Consider the following 20,640-nt stretch of genomic DNA (forward strand, 5'->3'; position numbering starts at 1 on the left):
CTGATTTTGGAGCGTGGATCAGTTTCCATCTCAGTGGCGGGAAAATGTGATCATTCCGGTATTGAAACTGAGTAAATAGCCCCTTGAGATGGACAGCTATTGCACTGTTCGTCCCACTAATTTCTTTGCAAGTTGCTCGAACACGTGATGAGTCAGTGAGAGTCTCAGGGCCTTTTAGCTCCGTCCCAGGGTTGTTTTCATCACAGCCTTTTACTACTGACGATTTGGTCTGCCTGAAGTCTGCAATCCAGACAGCCTTTGCCTTCCAATACCACCTTTTGCTGTCTTCTTCAACTTGCAAAGGGCTTAAGACACCACATGTAGTCACGTCCTCATTACCCTACGTGGCTGGGTTCTCTGTGACCCACTCCTAGTCCTTATCCAAAACTTCCTATCACACCATACTTTCTGGGTTAAAGTAGGTGCCTCCCTTATTACACCCCTCCCTGCCCCATACATAAGAGAACGGGATCCCACAGGGCTCTGTATTGTGTTTGTCCATTTTTCCTGTGGCTATGAATAGTCTAGCTACAGCTGTGGGGTCTACAGTGTCACTTTCCTTGTATGCTTATTATTTTTGCATGTGCTTTTGCTCCTCAATTGTGGATGTTGCTGGATGACGACTGCAGGATGCCATGTGAAAAGTGAAGTCCTGGGCTGTTACCTATGGCTTTAGTTTTTTGGCTGCTAAGACATGCGTCATACTCTTGTCACCATTGTACTGCCCATTTGTAACTAGAATTCTAGCTTGATGATCAGTTGCTTGATGTGGTAGTCTTATCAGTTTCCAGGACTGTATTTTGATGTGGCTTCCCCATCTTCGCCAGCTTAAGCAAACATGCTGGTCACATCTTTATACTCTTCATTGCCTCAGTAACACCAGCTGAGGACACAGATTGCTCTATGCTTTTTTGACTTTACGGAGCTCTGAAGCTGCCCTATGTTGATTATGGTGGTATGACAGAAGACTCGACATCTCCTTTGCTGTTGTGGTTGCTGAACCCAGTACACCATTGTGTGGTCCCACGTGCAACTGGTGCCTTTTGGAGTAGGCCTGTGACAAGTCTACTCACAGAGGCTGAGTTCCTTCACTACAGATTGTGCTAACAGTTGCTGCTCAGCTATGTAGTACACCAATTTCTGCTTTTTGTGCATGAAAACACGTTGTTTTTTGAGGTAGGGAGTTCCAACTCCCCACGCCAGGGCCCAAGACTTGAGCCATGATGACAGTTTGCACTTGTCTCTGGCTCTGGACTCCCCCTTCCCCCACAGTAGCCTCTTGTCAGGCAGTGATTGCATATGATGTTGTGTACTCCATGCTTTGGTCTGTCTGTACCTATCCTTTGGAACAAGCGACTCTGATGATCCCTATGATTTTTTCACTATCTGTTCCTGGCCACCCTTGATGCATTTCCAAGTTCGGAAATGGTATACGCTGATGGCTCTATGGTTGACAGATGAACTGGCTTTGCCTACACATGTGCAAGGTACAGTGAACTCTGCTCCCTGCTGAACGTATGCAATGTATTCACTTCTGAATTGCTGGCTGTCAATCAAGCCGTGTTCATTTTTGCACTGGCAAGATGTTCTTTATAGGCAGTGGCTGCTTAAGGAGTCTTCAGCCTATCAATCAGTGCTACCCCAACTGCAGACAATAAAGAGAAACACAACCACATGACAGTCTTTCCTTCATGTTTCTGGCAGGGAATCCACCTTTCTGTCAGCTTCGCATTGACTACACTTGGCTGAAATGATGGCCACATCCTAAGATGACGCACTGTCTGTTTGGTGCCCATCTGATAGTGGCTGGCATGCTACTGGACTGTCCTAATTTAGCTACCTTACAACAAAATCCTAAACTTGCTGACACACTGCCTATGATGCTAGTGGATGACACCAAACTGAGCTGATCTGGTTTTACGTTTTACTCGTGATGGCAGTTTCTACTCCTTTCTGTGAGGTAGGGCACTTTGGTCTCATTGACTGCTTGCGGTATTGGATGTATGCCTCCATCACCTGCTATGACCCAGGAATCCCATGGCTGCCCTCACTTGGCAGTCTAGTATGGCTCCTGCCCATCTCCATGTGTTTATTCTTCTTGTTCATTTACGTTTGTCATCGTTGTAACGTCTTAATATCATTATCTTCTTTCCTGAGATTTTATAAACTTGTCCACACTGCTAATTTTCTTGTGGTAACAGACGGTGAGGAAACACCAGTCAGATGCGAAGGTTGTGACTCCCACCACATAACGTATCCCAGGGGTCACCATCTGCATTCTGCGCGGAACATCTCACCCATCTTACTCTGTCTCACCACTCTGACACTTCTACTTGCTTCTCTCTCTTGGTTTTATTGATTCTCTGTAGCAGTCTGGTTTGTAGGGATTACTCTGAGGCCCATTTTTCTGGTTTGATGCATGCAGGATGGAAGGACCCTATCACCTTGCAGTTTGGTCCCCTTAAGTCCCATCAATCCAATTCTTATCATTTCTTAAGTATTTAATTTCCCTCCATCCCTTTCTTCTTTTTCACAGATAGATGGTACCAGAAGGTGGTAGTAACCCCCCCCCACCCCCACCCCTGTGTATACTCGATATTACCTGTTTCCGTTGATTTAATAGTCTATCACAGTAAACAGTCATTACCTGGCCTTGTTGTTTTTACTTGCTCCTGTTGGTCTGCATGTCAGCAAGAGTATTATGTTCTGATCTCATGACAATGAAAGTTTCGCAGTGAAATATCAAATTAGTTGTCATTTTAATCCTTGTTACAGTGTGCTTTTAAGTGTATTTTGTTTCTTTACACTCCTTGATTCAGCGTATTGTTAGACTTGCTCTCACCTCAGATTAACGGAGTTGTTGCATGGTACTTGGTTGTTAGCCTAAACTCCAGCATAACACTTGCTTAGACTGTGAACATATTTATCTTTTATTATTATTATTATTATTATTATTATTATTATTATTATTATTTTCGATTATTCCCATTTAAGAGAGCATTTGAACTTGAATTCCTTTATGATGATTGTTTATGTTTTTTCTGAGCCCAAATTTTCTTAATGTGTTCACTGTGTTGTTTCTTTCGCTCCGCTGTCTATTTGCATCCTGGCCTCTTTTGTGTTTTATTATTATTATTATTATTATTATTATTTCCTGTTCCCCTTTTAGGTACTGACTCAAATGATACTGCAGTGGCACCTTCTGCACCATCGCAGCCACCAGCACCCCCGCCTCCTGCACCTGCGCCGCCGCCCCCTCCGCCCTGCCCGCCACCCCCTCCCTGTGGTCTTACTGGCAAGGGTTCACCTCACGTTCCTGTTCCACCGCCACCTGCTGGAATGATGCAGGCCCCTGATGGTGCAATGACAATAAAGAGGAAAGTCCAAACGAAGTACAAGTTGCCAACACTGAATTGGGTAGCTCTGAAGCCTAACCAGGTATGTTATCAACAATTACAAATGGGTTCTCTGTTGCAATGGAGGATTTAATATTCTTTCCATTTCCATACTACCACAGATCTTCCCAGTAAAAATTATGAAATGTTTTTATGTGAATTTAAAGTTGAATTGTACCAGTGGAAAATGTTGTATGGGGGGAGAGCTTTTGCAGCCACAATCAATTACTTGATGCTTATTGTGTTGAGCTAATGCGAGTTCTTGCGATTTTCTTAAAAAATTCTCTGTTGCACCTGTTTAATTGCAGTATTTCTCATTTCTGCTGATCATGTGCTAATAAATATTTAAATATTTCTAAGAAAGCAAATAACAAAAAGATATTTGAATCAGGCACACACAGATGAAAATTGTTCTAGACACGCTGTGTGAAACCATACTACTTGATGCATCTAAAATGTTTACAATTGTAAATGTTTTCATTGTGTGCGAATAGAGGGTAGGATTAAAAAGTGGAGGGGAGGGGTGGGGGGGGGGGGGGGTGGTCGCTAGATATCAGCACCACGAGAGAAGTAAAAGGAAATCTGTAGCTTCACATTGTAAGAAGACTGGAACAATAAAAGTAGATTGGAAAAATTGATGTGCTGCTCTTGATGCAGTGTACTGAAGCACTTTTCTGCCCTTGTACTGTGTGCACCATGTTTATAGAGGTTCTCCATTTACCCACTGAGAATTTATACTATTCTAAAATATTAAAGTCCAAGATAAAAATAATTTTAAAATAGTAAAAGGACAAAAGGGGACTGTCCTTAGGCTCTGAGGAGTTCAATTATTTCCTCACAGTGCTATACACTGTTACCTTCAATATAACATCCCTCCTACCACACAATTCCCAACAGTTTCCTTGTTGCTGAAATTGTTCCTCAGCTGCCCATTTTGTGTACTAAAAAAATGATTATAAAAGTTTACACATGTAGTTTCATCTACATCAGCATGTATGTCCTCACTTGGCATGTTAACATGTGTGTGACGGTTAATGTTTTTGTGATTTCGATGGCTTTCCTGGCATAATGTCTTGAAAATCTCTCCGGTTTGTTGCCAGATCTTAATCAACTCAATTCAATATTTTGGTGATCCAACTGTTTGTCGTCTTCAGGAGGACACTGCTTCTGCTGATGAGTCTTGCTGAGAACTGATGCCATGCCGCAAATCAGCATCCTATATAGGCCTCTGTTCCAGACACGGCATATGTGCTGCCCATCACAGTTGCTGCTCTTAAAGACTGGCAGATGGTGCTGTCCTTAATAGAACACCAGCCACATTGATATATATCGCACTCAGACGATTTTAGAACACTCGGACTGGCCACATCAAAGAATGTTTTGTTTTGATGTGGCATAGCACAGGATTCCATGTCCTGCTAAGAGAAAACTCATTGTCTCTCTTAAATTATCTGGCTTAGATTGACGGCAGTCTTGGAGGGCAGCAACTGTGATGGGCAGAGCATGTGCTGTGCACGGTACGGAGGATTATATAGGATGTGATTTGCAGCCTGACATCAGTTCTCAATGGAACTTATTAGCAGAAGTAGCATTCTCCTGAAGATGACGAACAATTGGAGCTCTGAAATACGGTATCAAGTCAATTTTAGGATCTGGCAGCAAACCTGAAGAGATTTTAAAGTTGATTCTCTTTTGCCTCATTACATACAGAGTTAAGTAACTTTTAAAATACTGGAGTCTTGGTATGTATAAACAATAAACTGTGTAATGTGCTAATATACTTACAAGTAATATACTTCAAACACAAATTGATAATCATAACATATTAATCTTTTAATTTACAGACACCAGGAAAAGTTTCCATTTTATTCTCCAAGGATAGTGCTATCATCACACATATATTCTTTTATTAAGTGATATCATTTCTGCACTAGGACAGAATGTGGTTTTATTTTTTTTTCATGCTGATGCCATGCTCTGAAATTTTAATTCGTTCTGAGTTTCTGGGAATAGAAATTTAACTTTTGTTAATGAATTGTGCAATTTTGTTTCTCATATTGTACACAGCTTGAAAATGATTTCTTGCAAATAATTCTGAACTGTTACAAATAAGGATTCACAATTCATAAATATGTAGACAGGGGATAGTTAAAATCTTTAGTGTGTGCTCAGTATGACTCCTAGGTTTTACATTACACATTTCTAAGAGTTCTGTTTTTGTAATTTTTGTATTAAATTTCCAGTAGTTTTGTCCCTCACAAGGTAACTCTACACCTTAAAACAAAGTAACTAGGGTAGAATACATTTCTTGCATTTGTTATCATTGGAACTACCAGACTTTTTTGCCAAATGGGGAGTATATGAAGAATGCAATTTTTTCCAAATTTTACTCCTAGGATTTTGAGAGAATCTGCTTCCTTAAGTTGTAGGTTTTTGTGAGCGCTTTGAAAATCTTCTAATTTTAAATAATTTATTTTAGTATTAGTTAGGTCTCCAGTTTGTTGATCAAGTATATTCGTAATGGTTGAAAGAATTTGATTTTTTTTCTTTTATTTTTTCAAATAGCCACAGGAGTATTATCTGCAAATAAAACATTCAGAATTTATGTTTAGTGGTAAATCATTAATATAAAATAAAGCAGGATTGTGCTTAAAACAGAACTTTATTAGACTGGTTACAAGATTGTTATCCAGTCTGAGAAACTTCCTGAATCTGACAGTGTTACCGAGCGAGGTGGCGCAGTGGTTAGACACTGGACTCGCATTCGGGAAGACGACAGTTCAATCCCGCGTCTGGCCATCCTGATTTAGGTTTTCCGTGATTTCCCTAACTCGCTCCAGGCAAATGCCGGGATGGTTCCTTTCAAAGGGCAAGACCGACTTCCTTCCCCATCTTCCCTAATCTGATGAGACTGATGACCTCGCTGTCTGGTCTCCTTCCCCCAATAAACCCACCAACCATCTGATAGTGTTTAGATTCTTTTCATTTATTGCTGTTATTACATACTTTTTGAACCAGGTCAAATACCATGACTAATGGCTTATAGTTCTAATTAACAGTGTGTTAGACAGAGGTTCATGTAATTAAATTGTTCATGAAGTCACACAAGACTCCTGCAATCTTTTGAAACTTATCCATAGATTAACAAGTTTTTCTGCAAATTCTGTGGTGGGGCATGTTATATTCTTAGTTTTCTAGAAGCCAAACTGATTTATTATGATGACATTAAAGATTTGTATCAAATGTTCTTTTTGGGTAGTGGCAATATGAAGTGGCAATACTTTTTTCAATCACTTTAGATAATATTTGGTGAAAGACATTTGTGCCAGAGTATAAAATTCATTCTGAACCCTAGATAAGAGTGTGTAGTCAATATCAAAATTATTTTTAATTCTAATATTGTGGCTGTAAATTGCACAGATAACAGTAAATCTGTTCTTGCTATTAACCTCAAATACCATTAGGGAATATATGTATTGGTATGCAAGTGTAAGAGTACAGATATCCCTGGAGAAGTTTCTGCAAAGTACTTGATAATGAACTTCACTCAACATCGTTACTGCTTGCTTCAGTAGAGTAAAGACTGTTTTGACATTAGCAACATTGTGTCATCATAATCTACATCTGCACCATCTGTACAAGAAGTTCGAATACTGGTTTTTATTCCTGGCTGATAAGCAAAGTCGGTGCAGTAACTACGATGGCACCTTGAAGTAACAGCTGTAAATAACAGATATGCATTCGACCTCTTAGTAGGCAGTATTCAGTAGTGGATGTGCGGCCTTAGTGTGTCAACATTGTCACAAATTACAGTGAAGCAACAAACTGAACATCTCTAAATCAAGTGTTCAAGACACTCTCCAGAATGTTTTGCAGAAGAGAAACATGTGTAGTAAGTTTATCCTGTGACACCAATACAGTGTTGGAATTGTGTAAATACATGAAATGGAAAATGCGAGACTCGGTGTTATCAGTACAAACATGTCACAACGTTGTATGAAGATTCTGTTTGTTTTCTTCAACTTGGGGGGGTGGGGGGGAGAGTATGTAGAACTTCTGTAGCTTTAAAACCACCATCTTAAATTTTCACTGTTTTTCATTAACTCGGTCGTTAAACTTCTTGGATTGATGGGGGATACATTCTCCAACTACAAGGTATTTCCAGTGCAGAGTGCAGGAAGAATGATAGCTTAAATGCCTCTGTGTGCACTATAATCAGTCTAATACTGTCTACACAACCCCCACAGAAGTGAAATGTAGCGGGTTGTAGTGTATTCCTAGGTTCCCCACATAAAACTGGCTCTTAAAATTTTGTAATTAGACGTTCTTGGGATAGTCCGCCATTATCCTAAAGTGTCTACCAGATTGAGTTTTTCACCATCTCTGTGACACTCTCCCACAGACCAAACAAATATTTGACCATATTTTGTATGGGTCCCACACACTTACAAATTGCTATACCCAGGTTTGTGTTTGGATTGGCTGACTTGAGTTGTGACTCATTAATATTGTAGATCTTTTTGTTTTGTTTTCAGAGAATTTAATATTTATGGACATTAAATGAAAGTTGCTGTTCTTTGTACCTCTTTCAACTCTTATTAATATCTGACTATTTGGGCAGCTTTTTCCAGGCAATACTTAGTTATTGATATCTGCATCGGCTGCAAAAACCTTAGGTTACTATTAATATTGCCTTATCAACTCGAGAAAACACATAAACATACAAATAAAAAGAGAAAATGCACAAAATCACACATAACATAAATAACATAAAATAAAACACACAAGTTAATGAGCCAGAATCCTTATTCCAGTCACAAATTCCGTTTGATACCACATATGATCATACTTTCATTAATAATCATTTGAGTGGTATGGAGTCGAACGTTTTTTGCAAGTCAAAAATATTCCATGAGCCTGACTACCTTGGTCATGACTTCCAGTGTTTATCATGACTTCCAGTGTTTATCATGACTTCCAGTGTTTATCATGACTTCCAGTGTTTATCATGACTTCCAGTGTTTATCATGACTTCCAGTGTTTATCATGACTTCCAGTGTTTATCATGACTTCCAGTGTTTATCATGACTTCCAATGTTTATCATGACTTCCAGTGTTTATCATGACTTCCAGTGTTTATCATGACTTCCAGTGTTTATCATGACTTCCAGTGTTTATCATGACTTCCAGTGTTTATCATGACTTCCAGTGTTTATCATGACTTCCAGTGTTTATCATGACTTCCAGTGTTTATCATGACTTCGAGTGTTTATCATGACTTCGAGTGTTTATCATGACTTCGAGTGTTTATCATGACTTCGAGTGTTTATCATGACTTCCAGTGTCGATCAGAATCCATGCTGGTTAGCATGGAGGAAATAGTGTTCAAGATACCTCATTGTGTTTGAGCTCAGAATATGTTCTAAGATGAGAAAATTGAAAAATGTCAAAGCTATTGGATGGTAGTTTTGTGGATCACTTCTGCTACTTGTTGTAGACACATGTGACTTGTACTTTTACCAAGCTACCAGGTACAGTTTTGTTGTTCTTGTTGTTGACTTTATGGTATATTATTGTTAAGAGGTCCAACTCAGCTGCAAATCCTGAATGTAATGTGATGGGGAATTTTTTGAGCCCTGAATCTTTATTAAGTTTCAGAGGTTTCAGCTTTTTCTCAGAGCCACAGATACTAATATCTGTATTGCTCATATTTACGGTGATGTGAGAATTAATGGTGCAATACTCCTCGATTCACCTTTGTAATGGAACATTTGAAAAATGCAGTTCAGCATTTATGGTTTTGCTTTGCTACCTTGCTTCAGTTTTTGTGTTATCACGAGTCTGTCCATTAACTTCGGTGCCACAGAGAACCATAACATACAGACTGAAATTTCTGTGGCAGTTAGGTGCTACTGTGGTAGTCATTGAATATTTTGGTAATCTTTGAAGGTTTCACACATAGCCCTTTCAACAACAGAATGCATTTTCCATAGCCTGTCTCTGACTATAATCATACTTTATATTCCATGTATTTATTGTGTAGAATGTTCTTTACATTCAGGTTATGCCATGTACACTCCCATCCCAAACATGTTCTTCTAGGTACATGTATGTACACTGCTTTGTCAGCTATTCCTATAAACTCGGCCACTCTTTCCGTACGTGCTTCTGCCCAAGCTGAATGTTTAAAGTGTCTCATTGTGATATGGCAGTACTGCCTCTTTGAATGGTTTGTTAAACAGGTACATCTTTCTACTTGTTTCAGTTGCCCATGGTACTTCAGTAATCAGTGTTTCTACAACTACTTTGTCGACACTGATACCAGTTTCATTGTGGAAGACCTTAGACAGGATAGATCTGTATGTTGCCATGAAATCTATTTCAGACATGAGTGGGATTCTGAACTATCTGTTCTAGGTAGTTTTCAGAGAAGGCACTTCGTGTTGTTTTAGACGATGTCTTGTCTCAGCTATCAGATAGAAAATTCTAATTATCGTGATTGATTGAAGGCTGTTTGAAATTTCCTCCAGAAATGACAGTGTGAATGAGGCAACAATATTACAGAGATGCTGAGTCGCAGATAGATACAACAAAAAGACTCTCACAGTTAAAAGCTTTCGTCCATTAACATCTTTGTCAACAAGTCTCTCTCTCTCTCTCTCTCTCTCTCTCTCTCTCTCTCAAGTAAACGCAACTCACACACATAACTGCAGTCCCAGGCAACTGAAACCACACTGCGAGCAGCAGCACCACCACCACCAGTGCATGATGGGAGTGACGACTGGGTGGGAGTAAGGAGAAGGCTGGGACAGTGAAGGGGAGGGATAGTGTGGTGGGGGTGGTGGACAGTGAAGTGCTGCAGATCAGACAGGGGCAGGGGAGAGGTGGGGAGGGAGGGAGGGAAGTAGCAGGAAAGGAGAGAAATAAAAAGACTAGGTGTGTTGGTGGAATGATGGCTGTGTAGTGTTGGAATGGGAACAGGGCAGGAGCTGGATGGGTGAAGACAGTGACTAGCGAAGGTTGAGGCCAGGAGGGTTACCGGAACACAGGGTGTATTGCAGGGAAAGTTCCCACCTGCGCCATTCAGAAAAGCTGTGTTGGTGGGAAGGATCCATATGGCACAAGCTTTGAAGCAGTCATTGAAATCAAGGATATCATGTTTGGCAGCATGTTAAGCCGCAGGGTGGTCCATGGCCACAGTTTGTTGGTGGCCATTCATGCGGACAGACAGCTTCTTGTTTGTCATGCCTACATAAAATGCAGCACAGTGACTGCAGCGTAGCTTGTGGACCACATGGCTGGTTTCACAGGTAGCCCTGCCTTTGACGGGATATGTGATGTGACTGGAATGGTGGTGGTGGTGGTGGTGGTGGTGGTGGTGGTGGTAGGACGTATGGGACAGGTTTTGCATCTGGGTCTATTAGAGGGGTGTGGGCCATGAGATAAGAGATTGAGAACAGGGGTTGTGTAAGGATGGACGAGTATATTGTGTAGGTTCAGTGCATGGTGGAATACCACTGTGGGAGGGGTGGGAAGGATGGTGGGCAGGACATTTCTCATTTCAGGGCATGATGAGAAGTAATTGGAACCCTGGCAGAGAATGTAATTCAGTAGCTCCATTCCTATGTGGTACTGAGCTAAGAGGGTAGTGCTCCTCTGTGGCTAGACTGTGGTGCTTTCGGAGGTGGGGGAGACTGGAAAGATAAGGTTCAGGAGATTTGTTTTTGTACAAGGTTGGGAGGATAATTATGGTCAGTGAAGGCTTCTGTGGGACCCTTAGTATATTTAGAGGGGGACTGCTAGTCATTGCAGATGCGATGACCACAGATGGCTAGGCTGTACGGAAGGGACTTCTTGGTATGGAATGGGTGACAGCTTTCAAAGTGGAGGTATTGTTGGTGGTTAGTAGGTTTGTAGTGGATGGAGGTACTGATGTAGCCATCTTAGAGGTGGATCTCAACATCTAGGAAGGTGGCTTGTTGGGTTGAGTAGGACCAGGTGAAGCAAATGGGGAGGAAGTTGTTGAGGTTCTGGAGGAATGTGGATAGGGTGTCCTCACCTTTGATCCATATAGCAAAGATGTCATCAGTGAATATGAACCATGTGAGGGTTTTAGGATTCTGCGTTTTTAGGAAGGATTCCTCTAGATGGCCCATGAATAGATTGGCATAGGATGGTGCCATGCAGGTGCCCATAGCCGTACTGTAAATTTATTTTTAGGTAATTCTTTCAAAGGAGAATTAATTGTGGTGGTGATGTAGTTGGTCATGGCCACTAGGAAGGAGGTTGTTGGTTTGAAATCTGTCTGGCATTGGGAAAGGTAGTTTTCAATAGCGGTAAGGCAATGGGCATTAGGTGGCATCAGTAGTGTTGAGCAGGACACCGTATGGTAAAGGGACAGGAACTGTGGAGAGTTGGTGGAGGAAATGATTGGTATCTTTTATATGGGAGGGTAGGTTCTGGGTAATAGGTTTAAGGTGTTGGTCTGAGAGCGCAGAGGTTCTCTCAGTGGGGCACAGTAACCGGCTACAATGGGGTGTCCTGGGTGGTTAGGCTTATGGACTTTAGTAAGCATGTAGAAGATAGGAATTGTGGAGAGTGGTAGGGATGAGTAGAGCGGTGGACTCTGAGAGAGGTTCTGGGATGGGATTTTAATAGTGACTGGAGATCCTGTTGGATTAGTGGAATGGGGTCACTGTGGCAACGTTTGTAGGTGGAAGTATCTGACAGCTGGCAGAGTGCTTCTGCCATGTAATCAAAACAACAGTGTTGGAGCCTTTGTTCTCAGGTAGGATTATAAGATCGGGATTAGTTTTTAGATGGTGGACTGTGGTTCTTTGTGCAGATGTAAGGTTAGTTTGCTTGTTGAGGCATTTGGGGAATGATGGCGAGGCAAGGTTTGAGGTTAAGAAATTTCTTAAAGTTAACAGGGGGTGGTTTAGGGGCAGTAAGGGTTGATCACAGTTGGATGGAGGAATGAACTGAGTTAGACAAGGTTCAGTATTGGTCTTTGATGGAGCCTGATTGGTGGGGTTGGTGGCGAAAAGGTGTTTCCATTGTAGGGACCGGGAGAAGGAGAGAAGGTCTTTAACAAGTCCTTCATGATTGAATTTGGGAGTGCGGCAAAATGTGAGGCCTTTGGAAAGGACTGGTATTTCTGTAGGGCTAAGGCTTCTGGAGGAAAGGTTCATGACTGTGTTGCGGGTCTGTTTAGGTTCTGGGTTCTGTGTGGTGTTTTTGAGGAGTTGAGTTTTGGAGGGTGGGATAAGCGTAGTAGGTCTGCGTGACAGGGTTTGTAAGCTATGAGGGGATGTGGGGGGAGGTTTGGAGGTTGTTGTAGAGGTGGTGGACAGTGGTACTCCAAGGTGGGAGTGGGAAGTGAGCAGGATGGAGAGCTTTTTCAGGTGGCATTGTGCATTTTGCTCAAGTTCCTGCAGGGCAAGAGTTTCAGTATGTGTTATGGGCTCCAGGCATTTGGGGTTGTGTAGCAGGAGGATTTTGCAGATGGAGGGAAATTACTGCAAGGAGGTTTTGGCTTGGTTGATATGGTTTTGCAGGACTGTGTTGGTGAGGGCTAAGGACTGGTGGAATCTGAACAGGTGGAGGTCATTGTGGGAGGAGGGGTGGCAGTCATAGATAGGCAATTTGATGGCAAGGCTGTTAGGGAGGATTCCATGAGCCAACCAACAATGCAGGAACAGTATGTGGGACTGGGATCTGACTAGGGATAAGCAAACTTTTCTGTATTGATGCAGATGGAAGGAGCAAGGACCCCTGGTGGTGGAAAAAGGCGAAAAATTACATACTTAATGTAGTATTAAGTCCAAAAAATTTCGGAAAAATAAACCCAAATACGTGTGAAAATTTACGAAAAGGATGAAATGGATGCAAAAGAGGGAAACAAGATGAAATCTGAGGAGTCTCCGATAGCAAAAAGTGAGAACTCACTAAAATTGGTGAGATCAAAGTAAAGAACTAATAAAAAAATATACAGGGTGGCCCATCTGAAGTTTCGGATGAGATTATCATGAAAACTAAACTTTGGGTAAAAACAGTGGATAAGGCAAGTTCGTAAGCTGGACATAAAATGATACTACACGTGACCGCCAGCCCACGCCCCCTTGGGTGGGGCCGGGGGCAACTTTTAAATCTTAAATGGAAACACCCATTTGTTATTGCAGATTCGGATTCTCCATTAAAAAGTAATCAAGTTTTGTCTGAGACATTTTTTGAACCATTGACAGATGGTGCTGAAATCAAGAAAAAAGTATAATTGGGGAAGAACTCTGATTCATTTAGAATTATCCGAGAAAGATGCAGCAAATCGATAAAAAATGTGCACCAATTCTTTCGTTACACCAAATTAAGCTATTTTTGTACAAAATGTACTGTATCCTACTTTTAGCGGTACCCAGGAATGACGACATGGACATAGTAGAATTATGTTCCCATGGGGTGCTTCATCAGTGTGAGTCCCCTTGTCTCCCACAATTTTGGGTGCTTAATTAATGAAATTAGCCACGTAGAAATTGTTCAAAGTTGTCCCCATTTGGTTCAGTGCATAAAGTCAGTCGTCTGCGAAAGTTGTTCACATTTCTGAGCAGCACATCCTGTAGTATGGCTGCACATGCTCTTCAAATGCGTTGCTCCATATCGTTTCTGGTGTGGGCTGTCTTCATAAGCAATATTTTTTAAATAACCCCACAAGAAAAAAATCGGGAGATGTTAGGCCTGGTGAACGTGGAGGCCACTGAATTGGTCCGCTGCGTCCTATCCTCCGACCAGGGTACCGTAAATTTAAAACATTTCGCACATTTTTAGCATAATGGGGAGCTGCTCTGTCCTGTTGGAACCGCATTGGTTGCCTAATTTCTAAACCAACATGTTCCATTAGCTCCAACAAATCATTGCGGAGAAGCTGTAAATAAGATTCCCCAGTAACATTTCGGTCAAAAAAATACGGTCCTATCAAGTAACGGTTTAAAATTCCACACCAGACCATCAACAACTATTTGTGTTTGTCAACGGGTGATATTTATGTGCCTTCAAAATCCTCGAAACAGTTAATTTCGGTATTCCAGTTTGTCTCTGAATCGCCGACTACTAATTTCGGGATCCAGTTGAACACAGGCGAAAACTGTAAGGGTACGAGCATCATTTTGATTGTATTCGCGATGACAAGGTGGACGGGGCATGTATTCATTTCGAGCTCATTGAGTGCAATTTCGATTAATGCTTTTAGTTGGATGTCGTCTGTTAGGGAAACGATCTGCATACAATTGCGCAGCTGCAGTGTATTTGTTATGGCATTCACCTAAAATTAACATCATATCAACAATCTCTGTAGGAGGATAGTGAGCCATGTTTCGCTAAAGAATAATTTGCTTTTGTCAGTTGATGTTTACGGTTCACAATCTGAAAGTGAAGTGACATCTGATCACATTGCGCCGACCTTTATACTGAGCCATAGTTTGCAGTTTGGCCACAGTAACGCCACAGTCGGGTTAGTAATGCAATTATGAAGAGTTCCCTAACAAGATTTTAATACCATTCCGCCTACCTCCATCAAAACCTGTGGGATACACTTTGTAAAACAAAAATAACTTAATTTGGCGTAATGAAAGTATTTGTGTACATTTTGTATCGATTTGATGTGTCCTTTTCGAATCATTCTAAATAAAGCGGAGTTCTTCCCCAATTTTTTTCTCGATTTCAATGTCATCTGTCAATGGTTTAAAAAATGTTTCAGACAAAACCTGATTACTTTTTTATGGAAAATCTGAATCTACAATAAAAAATGGGGGTTTCCATTTAAGGGTTAAAAGTTGCCGCACACAAGGGGGTGGGGCTTATTTCAATAGTGGTACAAGTCCATTTTTGTTCATTCAGAGAGACAGAGTCCTAAAGTTAAATCTGCAGTTGAGATACCAAAATACTCAAGTATATATACTTTAATATTTCTGGTATCTCAACTGCAGATTTTTCAGCACTCATTTAACTTTAGGACTCTGTATCTCAGAATGAACAAAAATGGACTTGTACCACTATTGAAATAAGCCTTTATTTGATGTCCTCCTTTGAGCTTAGGAACTTGTCTTACCCACTATTTTTACCCGATGTATAGTTTTCGAGATAATCTCATCCGAAACTTCAGATGGACCTCCCTGTATATTCGTGGGTAGCAGGTCTGACGGTGGATAAATGTGAAGAAGGGGTTGGATGGTGTTACATTCCATCCTGGATTTTTCAGTGTGAGTGAGGATCACACAAGCTGTCAACTTTTCAGTTACGTTTGGGAGCAACTCTGATGGTCAGTACAAAGATCCAGTTATAATATTGTATACCCATTCTTGATACTGAGGTCTCCCACACAATCTCACATGCACCTTCAGTTCCACTGGGTTTGACTTTCTTAACTACAAATACTCCACAGGTATTTCCCATAGTACTGAGTGAAAGTATTGTAGAAATCCCATCTAACAGGTCACAAACTTGAGAGATGTCTTAAGAGCAAAGCAGACAAAACTAAGTAATTTGGTTAGCTTAACTACATGATGGTTTCATCTCAGTTTATTGTTCATATGGATTCCTTCTCATATGGAGCCTTATCCTATATGTGTCCATTGATATCTGTTTCTGACACCTGTAAATCAATATTTGTTTGGAACTCCATGGCACGAGTCTTTGTAATATTAAGGGTGAAGCTGTTAGCTCTGAAACAATGGCAATTTTTTTTTTTATAACTCTCCTGACCATATCTAGTCTGTGTTTGAGACCATTATCAGTATAGGTATGTCACCAGAAAACACCATGAGAAAATTCTCGATATATCATTTCTGCAGGTAAATAACAGAAGCAAAGCTAAATACCAAACCTTGCAGGACACTGTTAATCTTACACCTGTGGTATCATTTGGTAATGTTTTCTTCTGTATTCTGTTGTTAAAATATGGCTCCAGCCAAGCAAGGGGATTGCCTTTAATTCCATGCCATTTCAATACCTTAACAGAAACTGATAATTTACACAATTGAAGACTTTGGCAAGGTCATATAAAATGCTGATAAGGTATTTTTGTAATGTTTAGTTTCACTGGAACTGAGTTCATGAAATTATATATTACTTTCTCATTATAGTATACTTTTCAGAAGTCATGTTAACAGTTGTTAAGCTCTTTGTCCAAAAAATGTGGTTCATGCCAATCAAAATACTGCTGTGCAGCAGCATTAAATTCACATTCTAGGAAAATGTATTTGCTGTTAGTTAAAATGCCTTTCATTTGGTACCAGAATGGCATGCTAGTTGCTCTGCCATTTTGCAATATTTCTGAATAACATTTATTTGATTGATGATGTTGGTGGTTAGAAATCTCCAAGCATCAGGATTGTTACTCTCCATGGTTATCACTTTCTTACTTTTTCTAGGTTAGAGGTACCATTTTCAATGAACTGGATGATGACAGACTTCATAGTGTGATTGATTTTGCTGACTTTGAGGAGAGATTTAAGATTGGCATGGGAGGGGCACTTACAAATGGAGATTCGGATGTTGATGGACTAACGAATTTCCCTAGCAAGAGGTTCAAACGTGCAGAGAATGTGTCACTCTTGGAACATACCAGGCTGCGTAATATTGGTAAGTACAGTTTTAGTATTTTGGAACATCAGTATTTTGACCCTAAGTATGGTTCTTCCAAAACTTAGAGATAAACTTCAAAAGGAAGCAGCTGGAAAGAATTAATGTTCATAGATTCTATCAAATTTTAAAGGAATTGAAATACTTAGGCTCAGAATATTATATATCAGAGAGGAGTGATAAGTAATGCATTGCTGATGTAACCAATTTTCTGTTATTGGCTGTTAGTTACTTCAAAGTAGTTCTTACATCCTATCCTCTACCTGCTGTTTTCCAGATACATGCTCCTTGGCTATATGCTTCCTTTCATTCTTTCTCAGCTTTTTCCCTTAAAGGATTTTAATGATCAAAGTGTTATTTAATGGGTGTAAATGTGAGTTCAACAAGTGGAGAAGACAGCATTCACCAGCATCATGTGATTGAAAAGTCAATACAAAGTGATATATCTAATATCTGTTAGTAAAAAATGGTTACCTTGATTTATAAAATTTGCTTGTTGTGATGAAAAAGTAGCTTTTCCAAAACTGTTTCCAGTGAATCTCATCCAATCCAGATGGGACAGTCCTACAGTTTTCTGTCAATTAGCTCTCTTCAGAAGGTTACATTTGGAACACAATCATTTTTTGGGGTTCAAAGTAGGTGGGAGTGAATGATTGGTTCAATGTTGCACTTGATATGGGCATTTTCTCTTCCAATACTAGTCATATGTATTTTCAATAAATTTACACATGGTCTACTATATTTATTTTATAAAAATGCAATTTTCACTATTTGATTTCAGCCAAATATTTCTCATCTTTATGCAAATAGTAGTTATTAGCACTTGACTTTTAACAGTATTTGTGTAGTGACACTTTGGGAAAGCAGTCAGCTGGAAATCTCTGGTGAATGAAGAGGAGAGCAACTCCACTTAATCCATTTTGATATGTTATCTTTCAAAGATGGGAGATGATGATAAGCATCCTCTGGGTGGGTGGGGATGGGGTGGAGGTGGGTGTGTGGGGTTGTGTGGTGGTGTGTTCATGTGCTGTGGGCTTTCTTTTGCTGTCCTTTGCTATTTAAATCTTAGTACTTAGTATTTACTTCAAATGTAGTCCCCCCCTTCCCCCTTTTTTAAAAGCATTTATCATTCTGAAAGATAGTAATGGTTTTTACTATTTTCAGCAATTTCAAGAAGAAAGATGGAAATGCCAGTGGAAAAAGTAATAGCAGCTGTTAATGCTCTGGATTTGAAGCAGTTATCATTGGAAAATGTGGAGATTTTGCAGAGGATGGTGCCTACGGACCAAGAGGTAAAATATTAGTACTGCATTTCTAATTGTTGGTAGACATTATCTAACTAGATGTTCCATCAATAGCTACCTGGTATTTGTAAGCATTTGCGTCTACACCTAGCCTCTGCAAATTACTGTGCAGTGAATGTCAAAGAGTAATTCCCATTGTACAACATTTTAAGGTTTATTCCTGTTCTGTTGACACAAAAAGGGCAGGAAAAATGACTACTTAAATGCCTCTGGGAAAATCTGTGATCAGATCATGCAGTTACATGAGGGTCGTTTCAAAAATAAGGTTCCCTTATTTTTTTAGACACCAGGAATTTTTTATTCGAAAAAATGATTACACCATTGGGAATGTTGCTCTTTAAGCTATTTTTCCACATTGTCTCCATTTTTCCTCTCGAGTAATCCACTTTTGCATTCCCACCTCAAAGAAGTCCGCCGCCAACCCGTTGAGAAACTTGGAAACTTCTTCTTGCAACTCTTCGTCTGTGTGGAATCGTAGACCGCCTAGGTGCTCCTTCAATTTTGGAAACAGATGGAAATCACTGGGTGCCAAATCGGGACTATAAGGGGGGTGGTCAATGACATCCCTACCAAATTTGTCGATTAACTCCTTTGTTTGTTGTGACACATGTGGACGGGCATTGTCGTGGTACAACCTTACGCCTTTGCTGAGTTTTCCCCTACGACGATTTTGGATTGCCCTTCTGAGCTTTCTCAAGGTCTCGCAATAATGTGTAGAGTTTATGGTGGTCCCTTTAGGCATAAAATCAATGAGCAGCACACCACACACAATTGTTGTTTTTGTCTCTGGAGTAATGTAATGGCACCATGATTCATCCCCCGTAATAATGGAATCAAGGAAGTCTTCCTTATTATCGTCGCATTCACTCCAGAACTTCCGAGCACAGTCGACCTGCTGCTGTTTGTGGACTTCTGAAAGCATGTGCGGCACCTAGTGCCCACACACCTTGTGGTAGCCTAGCTTTTCATTCAATATCCCGTCAATTGAAGCTTCAGGAGCCTCAGGAATTTGAGTAGCCAGTTGCCGGATGGTGATTCGCTGATCTTCGAGCAGGATTTGCTCAACTTTCTCCACAACTTTGTCGGAGATTGATGGCCTCCTGCTTCGTCGTTCATCGTGGACGCCCATACGGTCGTTAGCAAACTCATTACACCATTTGCGGACGTGTTGAATGCTTACGCACGTTTCCTTATACACTTCACTCAATTGCTGATTAATTTCTACAGGTGGTAACTTTCTTGCGTGCAAAAATCAGATGACCGCACGAATTTCACACCTAGCAGTGACGGCGATGACGGGCTCCATTGCTTATGGCTGTCAGGTCGGTACTGACCATTGCAGAGCCATGTTCGTTGTTGGAATCGGTGGTGGGGATCCAGCAAACATGGTGGTGTTGCCAGATTTCGCGTTGCACCATGCACGGTAAGGGTACAGAGTTGGGAACCTTACTTTTGGAACAACCCTCATATGTCAAGACCAATAACAGATTATAACAGTATTGCTCAAGAAGGAAATATTTTATTGAAGTTGGTGCTAAGTGTACATGAAAATATTTCTGGATGTTAGTAGAGGAAGTGTGTGCAGAACACATCAAAACTGGACTACCTTCTGATGTGATTCACTCAATAACATACTTTCCTTACTATGTTTTAACATCAGATTTGCCTCTGCTGGCTGGAAAGTTACTATAAAAATAGTTTCTACTTAAATGATTTGAATATGCTTATGCACATTCAGTTGTCTGAATATTACAGAATTAGTCAACATAGGTGATTTCTGTGTGCACTAAGTGTGCTACATATGCACTAAGTTGTCTAACTTGACTAACTTTACTTTTCCACAGTAAATGTTTTTTTTATTAAAAAGGTTAAAGTTACCAAAAAATAATATTCTAATTCTGTGTGTTTTTTTTGTGCATGTGCGCGTGGGCATGTGCATATGTACATATACTTAATGCAGTATTTACTGATCATATTTTGCTAATATTTTGTTGTTGATCTCACAGACGAAGGCCTACAGAGAATATGTGGGCTCGAAGAAAAATGTAAATTTGTTGACAGAAGAAGACAAATTTCTGCTGCAACTTGGAAAGGTGGAAAGGATATCTGCTAAATTAGCCATTATGAGCTACATAGGAAATTTCTTTGACAACATACACCTCATAACACCAGTAAGTTATTCTAAAATTTGAAATTGCAATGTTTTATGGTTAGTTATTTTTTCTCATTATCAATGACAGAATAACATAGTTGTCCAGAATTAAACACCATCAAAAGTCACTCAATTCATGGCTTTAAAATCTTTTCAA

General features: G+C 40.3%; 1 protein-coding gene across 5 annotated transcripts in view; it reads left to right on the top strand.

The window, feature by feature from the left end:
- Positions 1-20,640, top strand: part of LOC124787762 (formin-like protein) — a 453,708-nt gene that overhangs the window by 393,005 nt on the left and 40,063 nt on the right. For all 5 annotated transcript variants that reach the window (XM_047254638.1, XM_047254640.1, XM_047254639.1 and 2 more), the window contains 4 exons: positions 3,170-3,438; positions 16,817-17,027; positions 18,192-18,319; positions 20,338-20,502. In XM_047254638.1, coding sequence (XP_047110594.1) covers positions 3,170-3,438; positions 16,817-17,027; positions 18,192-18,319; positions 20,338-20,502 — 773 coding nt within the window. The remainder of the gene's footprint in view (positions 1-3,169; positions 3,439-16,816; positions 17,028-18,191; positions 18,320-20,337; positions 20,503-20,640) is intronic.

The sequence above is a fragment of the Schistocerca piceifrons genome, chromosome 3, assembly GCF_021461385.2.
Source record: "Schistocerca piceifrons isolate TAMUIC-IGC-003096 chromosome 3, iqSchPice1.1, whole genome shotgun sequence".
Lineage (NCBI taxonomy): Eukaryota > Metazoa > Arthropoda > Insecta > Orthoptera > Acrididae > Schistocerca > Schistocerca piceifrons.